This window comes from Amyelois transitella, chromosome 2 (genome assembly GCF_032362555.1).
Source record: "Amyelois transitella isolate CPQ chromosome 2, ilAmyTran1.1, whole genome shotgun sequence".
Classification (NCBI taxonomy): domain Eukaryota; kingdom Metazoa; phylum Arthropoda; class Insecta; order Lepidoptera; family Pyralidae; genus Amyelois; species Amyelois transitella.
This window is the reverse complement of record NC_083505.1, coordinates 7,336,833-7,351,011: the sequence shown is the minus strand read 5'-3', so window position 1 is coordinate 7,351,011 and position 14,179 is coordinate 7,336,833. Positions and strand designations below refer to the sequence as shown.

At 38.5% G+C, this 14,179-nt stretch overlaps 1 protein-coding gene across 7 annotated transcripts in view; it reads right to left on the bottom strand.

Moving 5' to 3' along the window:
* LOC106133606 (tensin-1) overlaps nucleotides 1–14,179 on the bottom strand; it is an 89,295-nt gene that overhangs the window by 8,102 nt on the left and 67,014 nt on the right. For all 7 annotated transcript variants that reach the window (XM_013333397.2, XM_060947178.1, XM_060947182.1 and 4 more), the window contains 7 exons: nucleotides 12,733–12,897; nucleotides 12,035–12,216; nucleotides 11,558–11,707; nucleotides 10,977–11,140; nucleotides 10,391–10,597; nucleotides 9,600–9,779; nucleotides 2,457–3,063 (listed from right to left, as the gene is read on the bottom strand). In XM_013333397.2, coding sequence (XP_013188851.2) covers nucleotides 2,457–3,063; nucleotides 9,600–9,779; nucleotides 10,391–10,597; nucleotides 10,977–11,140; nucleotides 11,558–11,707; nucleotides 12,035–12,216; nucleotides 12,733–12,897 — 1,655 coding nt within the window. The remainder of the gene's footprint in view (nucleotides 1–2,456; nucleotides 3,064–9,599; nucleotides 9,780–10,390; nucleotides 10,598–10,976; nucleotides 11,141–11,557; nucleotides 11,708–12,034; nucleotides 12,217–12,732; nucleotides 12,898–14,179) is intronic.

The window sequence follows — 14,179 nt, the reverse complement described above, 5'->3', positions numbered from 1 at the left end:
ATTTTGCTTTTCTTCTAAGATGTTATTATAACAAAACAAGCCTGGCCTTATTCGCAGATCTTAGATCATCGCCCCACACGCTGCTCGATGGGATGATAACAGTCATTTGGTCCTTGTTACTGTTGACATGCTTGATTGGCTCCTATTAAATAACTTATATGTACATATTATTTCTTATAATTTATAAACTCAATTCAAGGTCTTTACCATTGCACTGAAATGCAGTCGTTTTTAAAGTTTATCGAAAATGTAGTCTTTTAACAGATTTCTTAGATTCAATGAGTGGTAGAGTCCTTAACTCACAAACACCAATTAAGACATAAATTATGTCTCTAAGTACAATTTTCTATAATATTCTGCCATTTGGGCATTGATTTTTTTACCAATATTTTTATTTTTCTGATAAGTTAAATGGTATCGTCGTCGTATTGCTATCAAGTACTTCACTCATTTTAAAGCAGCCCATAGAATAAAATTAATATTTCTGCTTACTGATATAATTTGAAAATATACTAAATTTAAATATATTTTATATAATAAGGAGTGATTTTAATGTGCATTAAAAAAGAACATAGTATAATAAAGGATGTTTCCTCGAAATACATACATACATATGGTCACGTCTATATCCCTTGCGGGGTAGACAGAGCCGACAGACTACTTTTTATATATTAGGACAATTTTACAATAATAATTATTGTGCGTAAGTGAACTTTTTCAGAGCTTGCTGTAAATAAGGTTAATACTATGGTTGATTTTATAAGAAAAGCAATTAAGTTGTTATCGTTTCTACTTAAATACAGGAAAGGCAATGAAGATTAATTGATAGATTTGTGTTTTATTACCTCATTCAGAATTTTATGTTTCTAAGCCATTGAATATGCACGCTCCATTACATTGAGACACTTGAAATCGTGAAGTGGCTAAAGCGATAACTTTAAAAAGTAGGCTAGGCAGTTGATTACACTCACATAGGTACCTAAATATTTTTTTAAAATCTTATTAGAATTACTTATTTTGCATACATTCCTAGACTATGAAAAGGTAAAACTACTTATGAGTACCTAATAGAGTTTATTTTTGTTTTGAGTTATATTATATTACTAGAGGCCGCCCGCGACTTCGTCCGCATGGAAACCCTATCAATCCCGCGGGAACTCTGGGATAAAAAGTAGCCTATGTGTTATTCTGGGTCTTCAGCTACCTACATACCAAATTTCATGGTAATCGGTTCAGTAGTTTTTGCGTGAAAGAGTAACAAACATCCATACAAACTTTCGCCTTTATAATAGTAGTAGGATAATAACGCTACCTATGTAGCGTCGGTGATCGAATCGGTAAGATGCCCGGTTAAAATGCGTGATGTGCAGAAGGGCTCAGGTTCAAAACCTGCACATTCAGACAACTGGATATGTAAACATGACCGATCTAATACGGGTTAGGTTTATCTGTAAAGGTTGTGGAAGTCAGATGGGAGTCGCTTTACGTTAAACCTGACTCACCCAATCCTAGATCCATGATCAAAGACATATCTCGGGCTCCTCTCCAGAAAGATGAGGATGCAACCGCGTCTTAAGCCAACAGGAAAAAGACATGTTTTGAGTTATACATAATTAGTTGATTTAGTTACAACTGGAATTACTAAATGAATTTCGCAAATTTTGTCAAAAATATATCTGCTACTGTTTGCTTAATGTATTTAAGTAGCTTGTACACAAATTATATTATCGAAAAATTTGTGATTTCTGTATTGTCTTATTTTTAAATTGATTACTTAAAACAACGAAAACTTTATTGTTGGTATTCTTTTTGTAGAGTGGTCACTGTTATTTATTCAATTAACGCCCACAGGACCGTCGGGCTGGTCCCACGCTCCATACCACATTTTAACTAACTGGATCGAATAACTTATTGTTTATTTGTAGTGTTACAATACATTGTACTAATGCAAACTTTGAACTACTTATACATCATTGTTTTCAACCTATACGATATTGCTGTTATTTAGCTAATTGGTATTATTCGATTTTCGTAATCTTGAAATAGACATAATTCTATCGAACACTTGAGTTTAAATGGAGGTTAGTCATATTTATTAAGGGAAATGTAAAATGTGGCTTTGCTAAAAATGCTGTGTAATGTAAATACTGAGGTTCCGAAGGTAAACATATGCCAGCAGAATTTTGTTGATGTAGGCGGCGCGTGGCCTCCACACCCACGGCACAGGAACACATGTTTACATTGCCACCAGATCCCATGCTCACAAATGATATTAGAAGGAAAGAAGTGTTATTTAAATAATAAAATTAGTGAATACTTCACTAATTTCTTTCTAGATTCAAAATCATACACTGCCCTACTTCCAAAAAAGGTATATCAGACTAAATAATTTTACTGAATTGAATATTTACGAAATATATTTACATTTCGTAAAAAGAAAACGAAAGTAATCTCACCTGCCATTACGTCCTGGCGACGCCGGCGGCGGCGTCGTAGTGGTCGTCACGGTGACATCTTCATGTGTCAACTTTCGGATAGCTCGAGGTGATAACGGAGTTCGAGGGGACACCGGTTCAGGAGTGACGGTGCGTTCGTCATCATCATCTTCGATGGGTCTGTAGTTTTTGTCCCCGCCCAGAGCACGTCGGACCAGCTCCGGGCTGGCGAGTCGGTTGGGCGCGCGGAGCATGCCGGGGCGGAGGCCGGGCGCTCCGTAGGTGAAAGGCGCGGAGTCGGCGCGCGCGTGGTACGGTATATCGGAGGCTCGGTCGGCGGGCGACTGCGCCGGCGGCGGGTCGGGCAGTGCGCTTACTGTACGCAGCATGTCGCCCAGCAGTGCGTCCAACTCGTCTGGCGGGCTGGGGGCGGCGCGCCGTCCCGCCGACGAGATGCCAGAGTCCATGGAGGCACTGAGTGGAGACCCGGGCCCTCCGCCAGCTCTTACTACGGTCGCATAGATAGACCCGTCCAGGGGGCCAAACGTGTGTGCGGCCTCACCACCCTCACTAGCTTCGGCGGGCTCCCCGCTCGAGCCCGATCCCTCCGCGCTGCCGTTATTATCACCTAATGACAAGCAAGATGCTTATTTTAATACAAGACCAGTTGCAACATTTAGTCATAATTTTCTTTTACATAACTCATCTATAGTATATAGGATGTTAGTTTAATTACAAACAGCTTCTAAATTGCATTCGATTCGCTCCAATAAACAACTCGAGCGACGACGACGTAACAAGATGGTATCGGGCGTGTGTACCTAATTTTCTACTTCACGATATGAGCTCGGGAACCAATTAGCATGTCAAACTCGACTAATTTCAATCCATTAGATGTGACATTTGCACGTTGCCGTGGAAGCGAGTTATTAATTAACTGTTTATTGATGTTCGGTACAGTTACCTACTTGCAATCCCGTACTTGAAGCCAAACAACATCCATAAAAGGCTGAAGTTGGTATCCCGTTATCCCAGGTGCAGTCTAGCACCGTTGTCACACGACACCATTATAGTAAGGAAAACCATCAATCACAGAGAGAAATTTTGATCTATCTTAAATAAATATATTTTTTGCATTTATTAAATTAAATACCTATCTAATAAATATCACATTGGAATCTTGCAGAATTTTAAGGTATATAGAATCTCTCAAAGGCCATAAAACAGTATAGGGAAGGTCTATATACTCTATTATTTATTGTAAGTAGTGTTAAATAAGCGTTATGTAAAATGGATGAGATAGAGGAATTGATCTTTGTGCAGGTTGGCGGTTCAAGGCTATAACTCATAAGGAAGTAACCTCTACACGTTCCTAAGCATACAATAAACACAGAGTATCTGTCGTTCATGGCTAAATATCGTCGTTGTACGAGTAACACTTTGCGCTCATTTATCCAAAACTTGTTTCAATGTCAAAAATGACAATCGTAATATAAGTCACTCAAATATTAGATACATGAGATTTATATTCTTAGAAGCAACATCAGTAATGAGAGGTAAGAACCTTTCACGCCATCCATGGTGTTTCAAATCACATATAATTCAGAATTATTAAGGTTTCGTTCCAGCCACATTACCTTAATCTAGCTGAGATAGTTACCGTGATTTCGAAACTAAACTAAAACTAAAACTGAGGTTGTCAATAATGTAATTAGTGTAAAGATATCAACGTCAGCGTCTGGTGACCGTCGGCCACAGTTAAGGAAGATGTAGTTATTTCTGTGATGTCAACGAAAATAACGTAGCTCGAGTCGTCGGGTTTGTTACGAAATGTGCGCCGGCGCAGGAAGAGGATGTGCGCCCTATGCCCAACGCATACGCCCTACGCTCACACTTCAATTCACACTTACTTTAATCTTATAAAAAGTGACAATTATTGAACTAAATATTTGTTGATCACACTGTTTCTTAGCCACATTGTGTATTATTGACAATTTATGATTTAATAATTACCGAAAAGTAACAACAACCGTGTTTTCTTTGCGTATGATCACGCAACGAAAACACGGGTAAAGGAGAAAAGTCGCCGACAGGCTCTTTAGACCGTTAACTAATGAAAATGAGCGTGACCATGATACACTAGCGGCTAGAATCAGACACGCACCTGTCACGCCCACTAGACAGCTGATGGAAGACTGAAGGTTTGCGAACTTCATGAGTTAGGTACATATTTAGTAGGACACAGTTTACATGCATTATAGTTCCCATTTTAGTAGAGGGCGATATATGAAGTGTTTTTTATATAAAAACATTCATATGATGGTTATCTTACTTGAAATTTATTGGAACCACAAAAAATGAGTTGAAATCATATGCAACAAAATAATAATAATAATAAATACGAAATTTGTAAGATGGGTGGATGTAAGTGTGTTTGTTACTCTTCACGTAAAAACTACTATATTAATTTTCATCAAACTTAGCAGTTGTGTTTTTTTGCAGCTACATTGTTATTACATAAGTTAGAATTTATAGAGATTTAGGGCTAACGAAGTCTCTGGCAACAGCTTGTTTGGTATAAGTACAGATATTAAAAACGTGGTTATCTGTTACAGAAAATTTTTAGATTAACATAATACTTATTCAATTGATAATTTGCATTCAATATCATATCCGATAAGTGGACAATTTTTTGGATGGCCACAAGAAGTCATCGAAGGTGAACGCGTGCCGGCGACGGCGAGCCGCCCGCGAGTGATGTCATACTACTCCACCTTGTGGTTCCACGAAACTAAGCTCCGCATTATTATTCAACCCGCTCCACTATCTCTGTTCGTTATTCGACGTTAGCTTTGAATCCCAACCAGTTTCGCCTCATTTGCCTCTTTTTGGGCAAATTTGATATGAGTTTTTGCGATATCGGATATTTTGGTAGGTCGTTTCGTTTTATTTTGCCTTATAAGTGCTTAATTATTTATAACCAGACTGAAACTAAATAAGTACTAAAATTCAACGTGACTGTATTACATGGATGTTCTAATAAACAAGCATAATTCATATAAGGACGCAAACTTTAATTATGAGTTCAAATCTAACTTACCTTTATTTAAATGGCATCTATGCAGCGATTGTCTCACTTATATTTATCTAAGCACTAAATTTGCGATCAGAAGACATAAAATACAACGCGTCCATTACGCCACACTTTCTGGGTCGACTGGCAGAAAGTAATAAGCACTTAAAGCTCTGGCGATAAATTAACGCTGATTCTGCGAGCAAGCTGTTCGTGTGCTGACTGCAGCAGCGATACCATTAGAAAATTCTTTCAGTCACACATCCCACGGTCATAATTTGATGAAATACTTATTTGTCGGAATAAATGTATTAATTTGCTTGGATACCTAAAAAACATATGGCCTTTAGGACTAATAAGCATAGATGTTTAGGATGTTTAGGACTAATAAGAATTATCTTTAATAAGTTCAAACGTTTCATAAGTTGCGCAAGGCAAATTAAAAGAAAAATTTCTTTCAATAGTGTCATTAAAATGTTTTGGGTTGTTTATGTCTGTCTTTCTATTTTTAACGTCATACTATATGATCTTTAAGCTCATAAAATTGATGAGTTCGGTAAAGTAAGTTGTGTCAGCCATGACGTAAACGTAAACATAAAACATGACCTTGTGCAAGAACTTACTTAATTCAATTTAGATCGAGCGTGTCGAGGTCGAAGTTGCGATTTAAAAAGTCATCTTTATAATCAAATGTCCACTAGTAGGCTAATAATATGATGATGATAATTTAAAGAAAGCCATGTTGGTTTTTTATTGATAAAAAAATATGGCTTTTCGTCATTCATCGTGAGAACTACTATAATTGACTATATTTTAAAGCTATTTAATTTTATTGATGAAGAAAGAATTGATTTACTTCTTATGGGTATTGTGTCCATATGGCTCGAATGCATATGAGTCAGATCGAATCAATGAATACAGTGCTCTGTGGTCTCGGTATCGGCCGTTCAATTGAATCAAGACGAGGTGTGACGAACAGAGCCCGAGGGCTCGCCGGCGGCAGCGGGTCGCGATGCCGACAGCGGACATTTATCAGTGATTCTCCACACCGGTCAATTAGCGAAGGCGCCGCACCACACCGGAACCAATACTTGTAAACTTACACTTGTACTTATTTGTCCGCACAACAATAATACAACCGTGCGACAATAAATTATGCTATTGTGTTAAAAGAAAAATAGTATTCAATTAACTTTGACGCGGCTTTCACAACGTCAAGTCGTTTCAAAACTCACATTGTAATATCTCTAAGCTAATTAAAATGTCTCAAAGCTAATGAAACTGATGAAAATAAGAGCACATTTACAACAATCGGAAACTTGTCCCACTCACCTCAATTGTAATTAGATGCACTGATTTCAAACTACGAGTAAAACTTTTTTAATTTGTTTTCGGTCCGTCAGTTCATATCCGTTGGATTATTTACACAAAGTTTTTTGTTTGTAATAAGTTTTATTCAATATTTATGTTAGGCGAGGGGTTCGGGAGGAGCACGTGTGTAGCGGCGGGTGTGCGCGGCGCGCGTGTCCGACTGGGCGGGCGGCGCGGGCGGGCGGACGCACAACTCTGTGGCTACCAAAATAGCCCCGCACCTGCAACCCGCAGATAACCGCGACCTGCCCGTTAACGTACGCACCGTCAAATACAACTACAATGTGACTGTGACACATTTTAACGTGTCATTAACATTGAGATATTATTTTTAAATTCATTAACTATTCTATCATTTCATTTGTACAGATTTTAGAATTTGTATACTCTCATAACGTAAACAAAGACAAGTAGAATGGAGTGTAAATTCTGTGTCCCATTTAAAAAAAATAGTAATTGGTTTTACTTTATTATTTGTTCTTATAAATTTTCTGGTAGCGAAGAAACTTCTTTAAGGCTAGCTACTTATCACTATCCGAATAGCACTTCCACCATCAAGCCAAAATTTAAAGATAATAAATATAAATATTTGTCTTTACAATTAGGTATTAAAATAGAAACATCTGCGTGTTGGATAATAGGCTCGACATTTTGTTAGTTTCGACTAACAAAATGTCAAGTCTATTTTCCAATACGCAGATGTCGACATCAAAATTATTTTGTAAACCGTCGTGAAATTTACAAATTAAATAACAATTGGCTATGCTTTAGATGATACTTATTTACTTATTATACTAAATGTATCGCATTAGTTGTAAGGACTACCTTTCATCGTGAAAAGATACTTATCTATATACATATATAGATAAGACATAGACTATATGTATATGCTATCCTAGCAAAAACAAAGCAAAAAATCCTATACAAAGCAAATACTGTGCTGTTAAAATTATTGTTGCACAAAATACCTACAACTTATATTTCAATAGTACCTAATAAAATTATTCGAATGATATTCGAAAAAGTATACTCGGCCTAACAGCTAACAGTAACCAGCTGCTAGAATCACCCTTCGAACTTCATAATAAGACAGAAATAGACAGAAAATGGCGGATGTTAAGGTAATAACGTTTCTATGCTGTTAAACTCTATTCTATTGAAATTGATAACAAATGGTTCTTGCTACTCAACTCATGTCTTTAGTGTACAAAGTTTTTACTAGTGAGTTAACTTTTTTCTGTTTCGTTACATAGACATAAGTAACAATATTTCTTAAATTTAATGAAAAGCTTTTTCAAATAAACGTTGAGTGATATTAGACTCTGACTGTTATATAATAGATAGAAAAACCGAAACAACTTCTAAAGCGGGATTACGAAGAAGAACGGAAGAGTTCACAGGAAAAAATACTAACGAGAAATTGTTTAGCAAGCCGAATGAACAGGGTTACGGTTATACTATAAGAATTCAGATATGTTTTGAGTGTAAAACGATCTATTTACAACTTTTAAAATTTTATATTTCTCACTATTATTTTAATGCGCACTAAAGAGTTATTAATTCCTTTTATAATGTATTAAAATAAGATAAAGGGGCATTTTTTACCACGGGAAAGCGTGGTGAAAAAACTTCAAAAAAGTAAATTTTGAATTTTCATTAGCGTTGAACATTAAATGAGAATTTTTTACATGAAAACTCGTTGTTAAAAGTGGAACATACATACAAATAATCACGTATTACCCTTGCCGGGCAGACAGAGCCAATATTCTTGAAAAGACAGAAAGACCATGTTCAGCTGTACGGCTTTATAATGGAATTGAAATTCTAATAGTGACAGGTTGGTACCCATCGCCCACAAGACTAATCCCAAATTGATTAGCCTATCCCTCAGTCGACATTAACAAAATCCATGGGAAAAATATGGAGTGGTCCTATTCTTTAGAGCCGGGAACCACATGACACTATAAAAGTAGTACTTTAAGTAATGTCGTAACATTTTTGGTTTACTTGGTGGTATTTCTTCAGGAAAGTTGTTCCTTTGATTTTTTTATTACACATGCAATGGTTCATGCCTGTAAAAGCGGACAGCGGTCGCAGTCGCTTGAGCATGTTAATTCAAGCGAGTGCGTTCGGAACCGCTTCATCATCCTCCTTGTCAAAGGGATTAATCAATAGTGAGAAAATTTTCTGTTCACATCCAGATGAATAGAGCCCAGGCACCCTAAAAGTAGTGTAGAATTTACCAGATAAATTTATCACTATCCCTCAGGTTAACTAGACACTTCCTGGCGCCGTGGTAAGATTAAATGTTACATACCTTTACAGAGATATATCGTCAATGAAAGTGGAGTAGTCAAAGCTCAAATGAGTCAGCCCTAGCTGGAGAAAGAGAAGGTACTTATTAATCGTCGATTTGTCTTCCTTCTAAATGTCGTTGTCGATAAAGGCGAAATAATAGTCGCAGAGGCAGCGTCAGGGGTCACAGGTTCTAACTAAATTAATCGTGAATTTGCCTAACTTTTACAAATGCCTATATGCGTCACAAATTATCCAACGGAGGTTCTTCCAGAGGTTCCTTCTTCTTCACAGACTTACCGGCGTCATATAGGTTAAGGTAGAAAGTGGTCATAGGAGTTCGAGCGAGTCGGCTCTTATAGAGCATATGGAGCGGCTCACAACACAAATAACCTGTGATAAGGCACATTCCATAGCGGACTCACCGGCGTCATCGTCAGTGAAGGCGGAGAGTGGCCGCAGGTGGGCGAGCGAGTCGGCGCGGGCCAGCGCGTCGGGCGCGGCGCGCAGCGGCGCGGCGGGCGTGGGCGCGGGCGCCGCCCCGCCCGCGCCCTCCCCGCGGGCGAACACCAGCTCCACGGCGCCGTCGCTCGGGAACGACGGATCTGGTTCAATACACATCAATTTAGTAACTAGTTTTCGAAATTAGTAATGTCTTCTGCCGACTGAATACGAACAACGTTCTGTTAACCCTGTGAGTGACTGAACGACTCTAAAAGCAAAATAGTAATAAAGGCATTCGACTCTTAAACGAGAGCTACCGGACACATCTCACACCATATACTTAATTACTATTTGAATTTCAATCTTAGTTTGAGTGCCACTCTCAGTTTCTGACCTGCCTTCCCACTTCTGGATCATGGTCATAGACTCGGCTCCGATTCCCTGTAGGGTACCGACATTTTAACCGTATCACCCCATCTACATAACAATAACGTTTTTCTAAGTTACTTAATATACATTAATTTCAGTTGTTACCGATGCTCTTATGAGAAAACATCGTATGGAAACTTATAAATTTAAGTAACTGAATGATTAAACATGATCCGATATGGGTAATGTTGCGGAGGTCAGGCGGGAGTCGCTTTGTGTAAAAACCTGACTTACACAATCCAAAATCATGGTAAGAGGCTTACCCGAGTTCCGCTCTAGAGAAGTGACCATGTTACCGGGACAAACGTCAGGAGGAAGAAGGAGATAAGCAAATTCTAGTTACCATGAGTGGCGTGGTCGAGCTGCTGCTTGGTGAAGGACAACGTGTGGTCGGCGACGGCGCAGGTGTGAAACTGGCACGCGAAGGCCAGGTGTCGCTGGGCAGCGCGCGCGTGCGCCGGTCTTCGGTACGCGCGGACCAGCACGTCGCCACGTAACGACAGCCTTCCTACTCCCACAGTCCAACCTCCGCCGCTCACCATGTATAGACCTGTCCGAAAATTTTGAAAAATAAAGTTGTGAGACAACTATTTCAAGCAGTCACAAATTGAATATCAAATTTTACTTTTTACAAACTTATCTTATTTATCATCATAATTTTCGTGGCGTTTGTTCTTAATTTAGTGCGATGGATTGTACTTTAAAGCAGTCTCAGGCTACAGGAAACTCATAGGGCCTTTAACTACGGTTCAAAAAGTTGAAATACTGGAGGGACATCAGTCTGTTCTCTGTGACCCAGTTAACGGAGGTCATTAAACCAACTTGGATTAAGATGTTAGGCACAGAAGTGCCTATAGTGAATTCACAGAGGTGAATCATGGTAATTAATGAACCACATTACTTAAATTGAAATTGCAGTAAGTTCTCACCAGACGTATAGACGCACACAAAGTTCTCGTAGATCTTAAGGAATGCTATGGTGGGAGTAGCGGGTGATGCCAGTGATCCAGCGACGCTGACATGTGTGAGATGAAGTGGCGCAGCATTCACTCTGATTTGACCAGCCAAGAGACCCGCAAAAGTGTCAATGTATCTGTGGGGAAAGAAAAGTTTTAATATTTAAAAAAGCCATGCCAACCATTCTCTGTAACAGCGATTGACCAGTCTATCAACGTTCTGCTAAAACAGCTGAGCAGATTTCTGGATTTCTTTATTCTTATTTTTTTGGGTGCTATCTGCCCTTCAGTCAGAATGCTCGTACTGCGCTTATCAGGCAAGGTGCAACTGTACTCGTAGAAGAATAGAACAGTTAGAACAGTTTAGAAAACTCTTCTTAAAGGTTTAAATGATCTAATCTATCTGTAACATTATGGTGAATTATTATCACGACTGGCATTTGTCCCGATTGAATCCTCTTAGAAAAAACGGCCCATGACCACATTGACCACGAGTGGATACTTAGGGCACGATTATCATCAACTTATCATTAGATGTTAGGGCAGATACTAACCGTTTGTTAGAAGGCAGATGGAAAACCGGCACCCTGTCGTCGAGGTACCGGCGCATGGCGAAGCGGTCGAGCGCGTGCTCCGGCGCACCGCAGATCGCGGAATAGTGCATATACGCGGCCACCAGCACGCCTAGACCTTCACGGTTGCCCCTGGAAAAATTAAATGAAATGCTACATATCATTTTGTGTTTAATGTTTCTGTAATGCATGTTCAAAGTGCTTTACGAAATAAAGAATCTTTAAAGAGAGACTTTCAACTATTCCTGTAAACTTTTATATTCTTAGGAAAGAATTCTGTACCTTTAAATGATTTAGTGGATGTATGCATCCTAAAACATAGGTAAATACTGCACAAATTCATAAATCCAATCGGAATAAAATTACATATTGCTGTACTGTGTAATATGATGGCAACCAAAAACCTTTGGTCACTAATTAATACAAATTACATAGGTAGTTTTAGTACAGTTTCCTTACCAAGCTAATAAAACAGCAACATTCTTGGGATGTTTAGCGAGCCAGCTCTCAATGTGCTTGCAGGCCGCACAGAGCCTCTCCAGCGGCGGTGCTAACTCGCCGGCCCAGCCGAGCGGCCGCGCGTGCCCGAACACCGTCCGCGCCCGCCCTTCGACCCCATCGCCACTGCTCACTTCAAACACCTGAAATACATTTAAAAATTTATAAACAAAAATAAAATATATTAAGCAAAGCTTTGTACGCAATTTTTTTTAATACCGGTACTGGCGATTCCCGCCATAAAATCCATCTTTAACAGAACCACTTTTTTCAAGGTTTTACGGCCATAGATACAAGTTCATTTGGGTCGATAATTTTTTCAGTTCTACCGAGGGGCGCTAAATTATGTTGTTTTTTTTAAAATTACATTAACTTTATTGCCAGAAGTACTGGCCTACATACTTTTACAAGGTTGTGCATGTTTAATCACTTTTAATTTAACTATCAACTGACTGTCCAGAGAGTTGCGCAGTTTGAGAGTATTATTTTCCATCCGCGTATCTAATTCGGGAATCCCCTTGTATTTCACATTTAAAATTTAATGAAAAATATTTTATACATTTAGAAAGTTCATCGCAGAATTCGGCACTATGGTTATATACAGCTCATAGAATTTTGCGACCAACTACTAAAATCAAATAAAGACAAGGCAATCTTACCATGAAATGATCTCCATGTTTATTAGTGAGCATGTGCGCCGCCTGCGCCTCCGCCTGCGAATCTCTGTCTGGTAGATGCAGGGCTAGCATACGTTCAGCCACGTAACAAAGGTCCAGCCGAGCGACGGCTGCTCCCGCCGTGTAGCTAGTAGATCGGGGGCCATTCTGGAGAAAAAAATATGGAATTTAACGGTATACTAAGACAATTACACATCAAAGTCTTGATGCTGCGAAATACCTACATGGGTATTTGGTACCTTGCCATTATTGGATTTTTTAAACATTTGTTATTATTAAAAGCTTTAAAGTTCTTATTTAGCTTTTAATCTGTTTAGTTTCTTTATAATTATATCTTTAAGTTACGATTTTATATCTATGTAACTCTTTCGTTTTTGAGTGACTGACTGATTGCCTGACTGATAAAGCCTTGTTTTAAATTGTTCAGGTAGGTTCCTTATGTGGGCTAGGGGTGCACTAAGAAAGGATTTCCCGCACTTAAAAATTAAATCAAATAGAACGAGATATCTTGCGATCGTATAACTCTGTGGAACCAAACAAGGTTTAAAATAAAACTTTGCATAGACGTAGTACTGTGGTGAATATGGCAAAAGTAACTCTTACATGATTGTTAATTTGGCTCACATTCATATCTCTTGCAGCTCACTGAGGACTTGTTCAAGAGCCAGTTATGAAAAAACTATTTTACGATTTCTAGAAGTTGGTAAATTACTGTATTAACATCATCACATCTTACAAGGAGTTACCATTATAGATTTAGGTAGTGATCGTATTTTATTTTTGTTTAACGCAAATTCTACCTAAATGCTCTTACTTATGTTCTTCTCAGACCTTCTGCTATTGCTTGAAAATACTCAGACTCGTAAGATCAGATTTGTGTCACCATTTACCAGTTCACCTTCATTTTATTAATCCCAAAACTTGATTTCTCTGTTGATAGAAAAACAAATTGACCCGGATGAGATCTGAGAGCACTCTTAAATCACTCGACAAAGCGAGTAAATAACTTTTACGAGAGAACGGACAATGTAAGTGGTGAAAAGCCCCTGATTTGCATGGCCCGGTATGTTCATGTCAGATCAAACATTAGGATATGGGCGTAACTCCGAGAAAGTGACACAAGTCGTGCGTGGGCGCAAAACGCAACTTGATCCGACGCGGCTCCAGCTTACCTACCAATGGATGCATTTAATCCGATTTGTCTACTCAATGTTCTACTATACTTCACTGTAAATTATCTCTCAATACAACACACACACTAAAGACGTTTCTTCCATCCAGGGGCGATAGGCATTATCATCCCGTAGAATATAATAAAAAGTTGCTTTATACTATTTGGAGCTTCGTAAAATGGTTCTAAAGTTTAATATAAATACAAATATATATTATAACTTATAATTAAAACGATAATGCCTTAGATTCGCTTTGG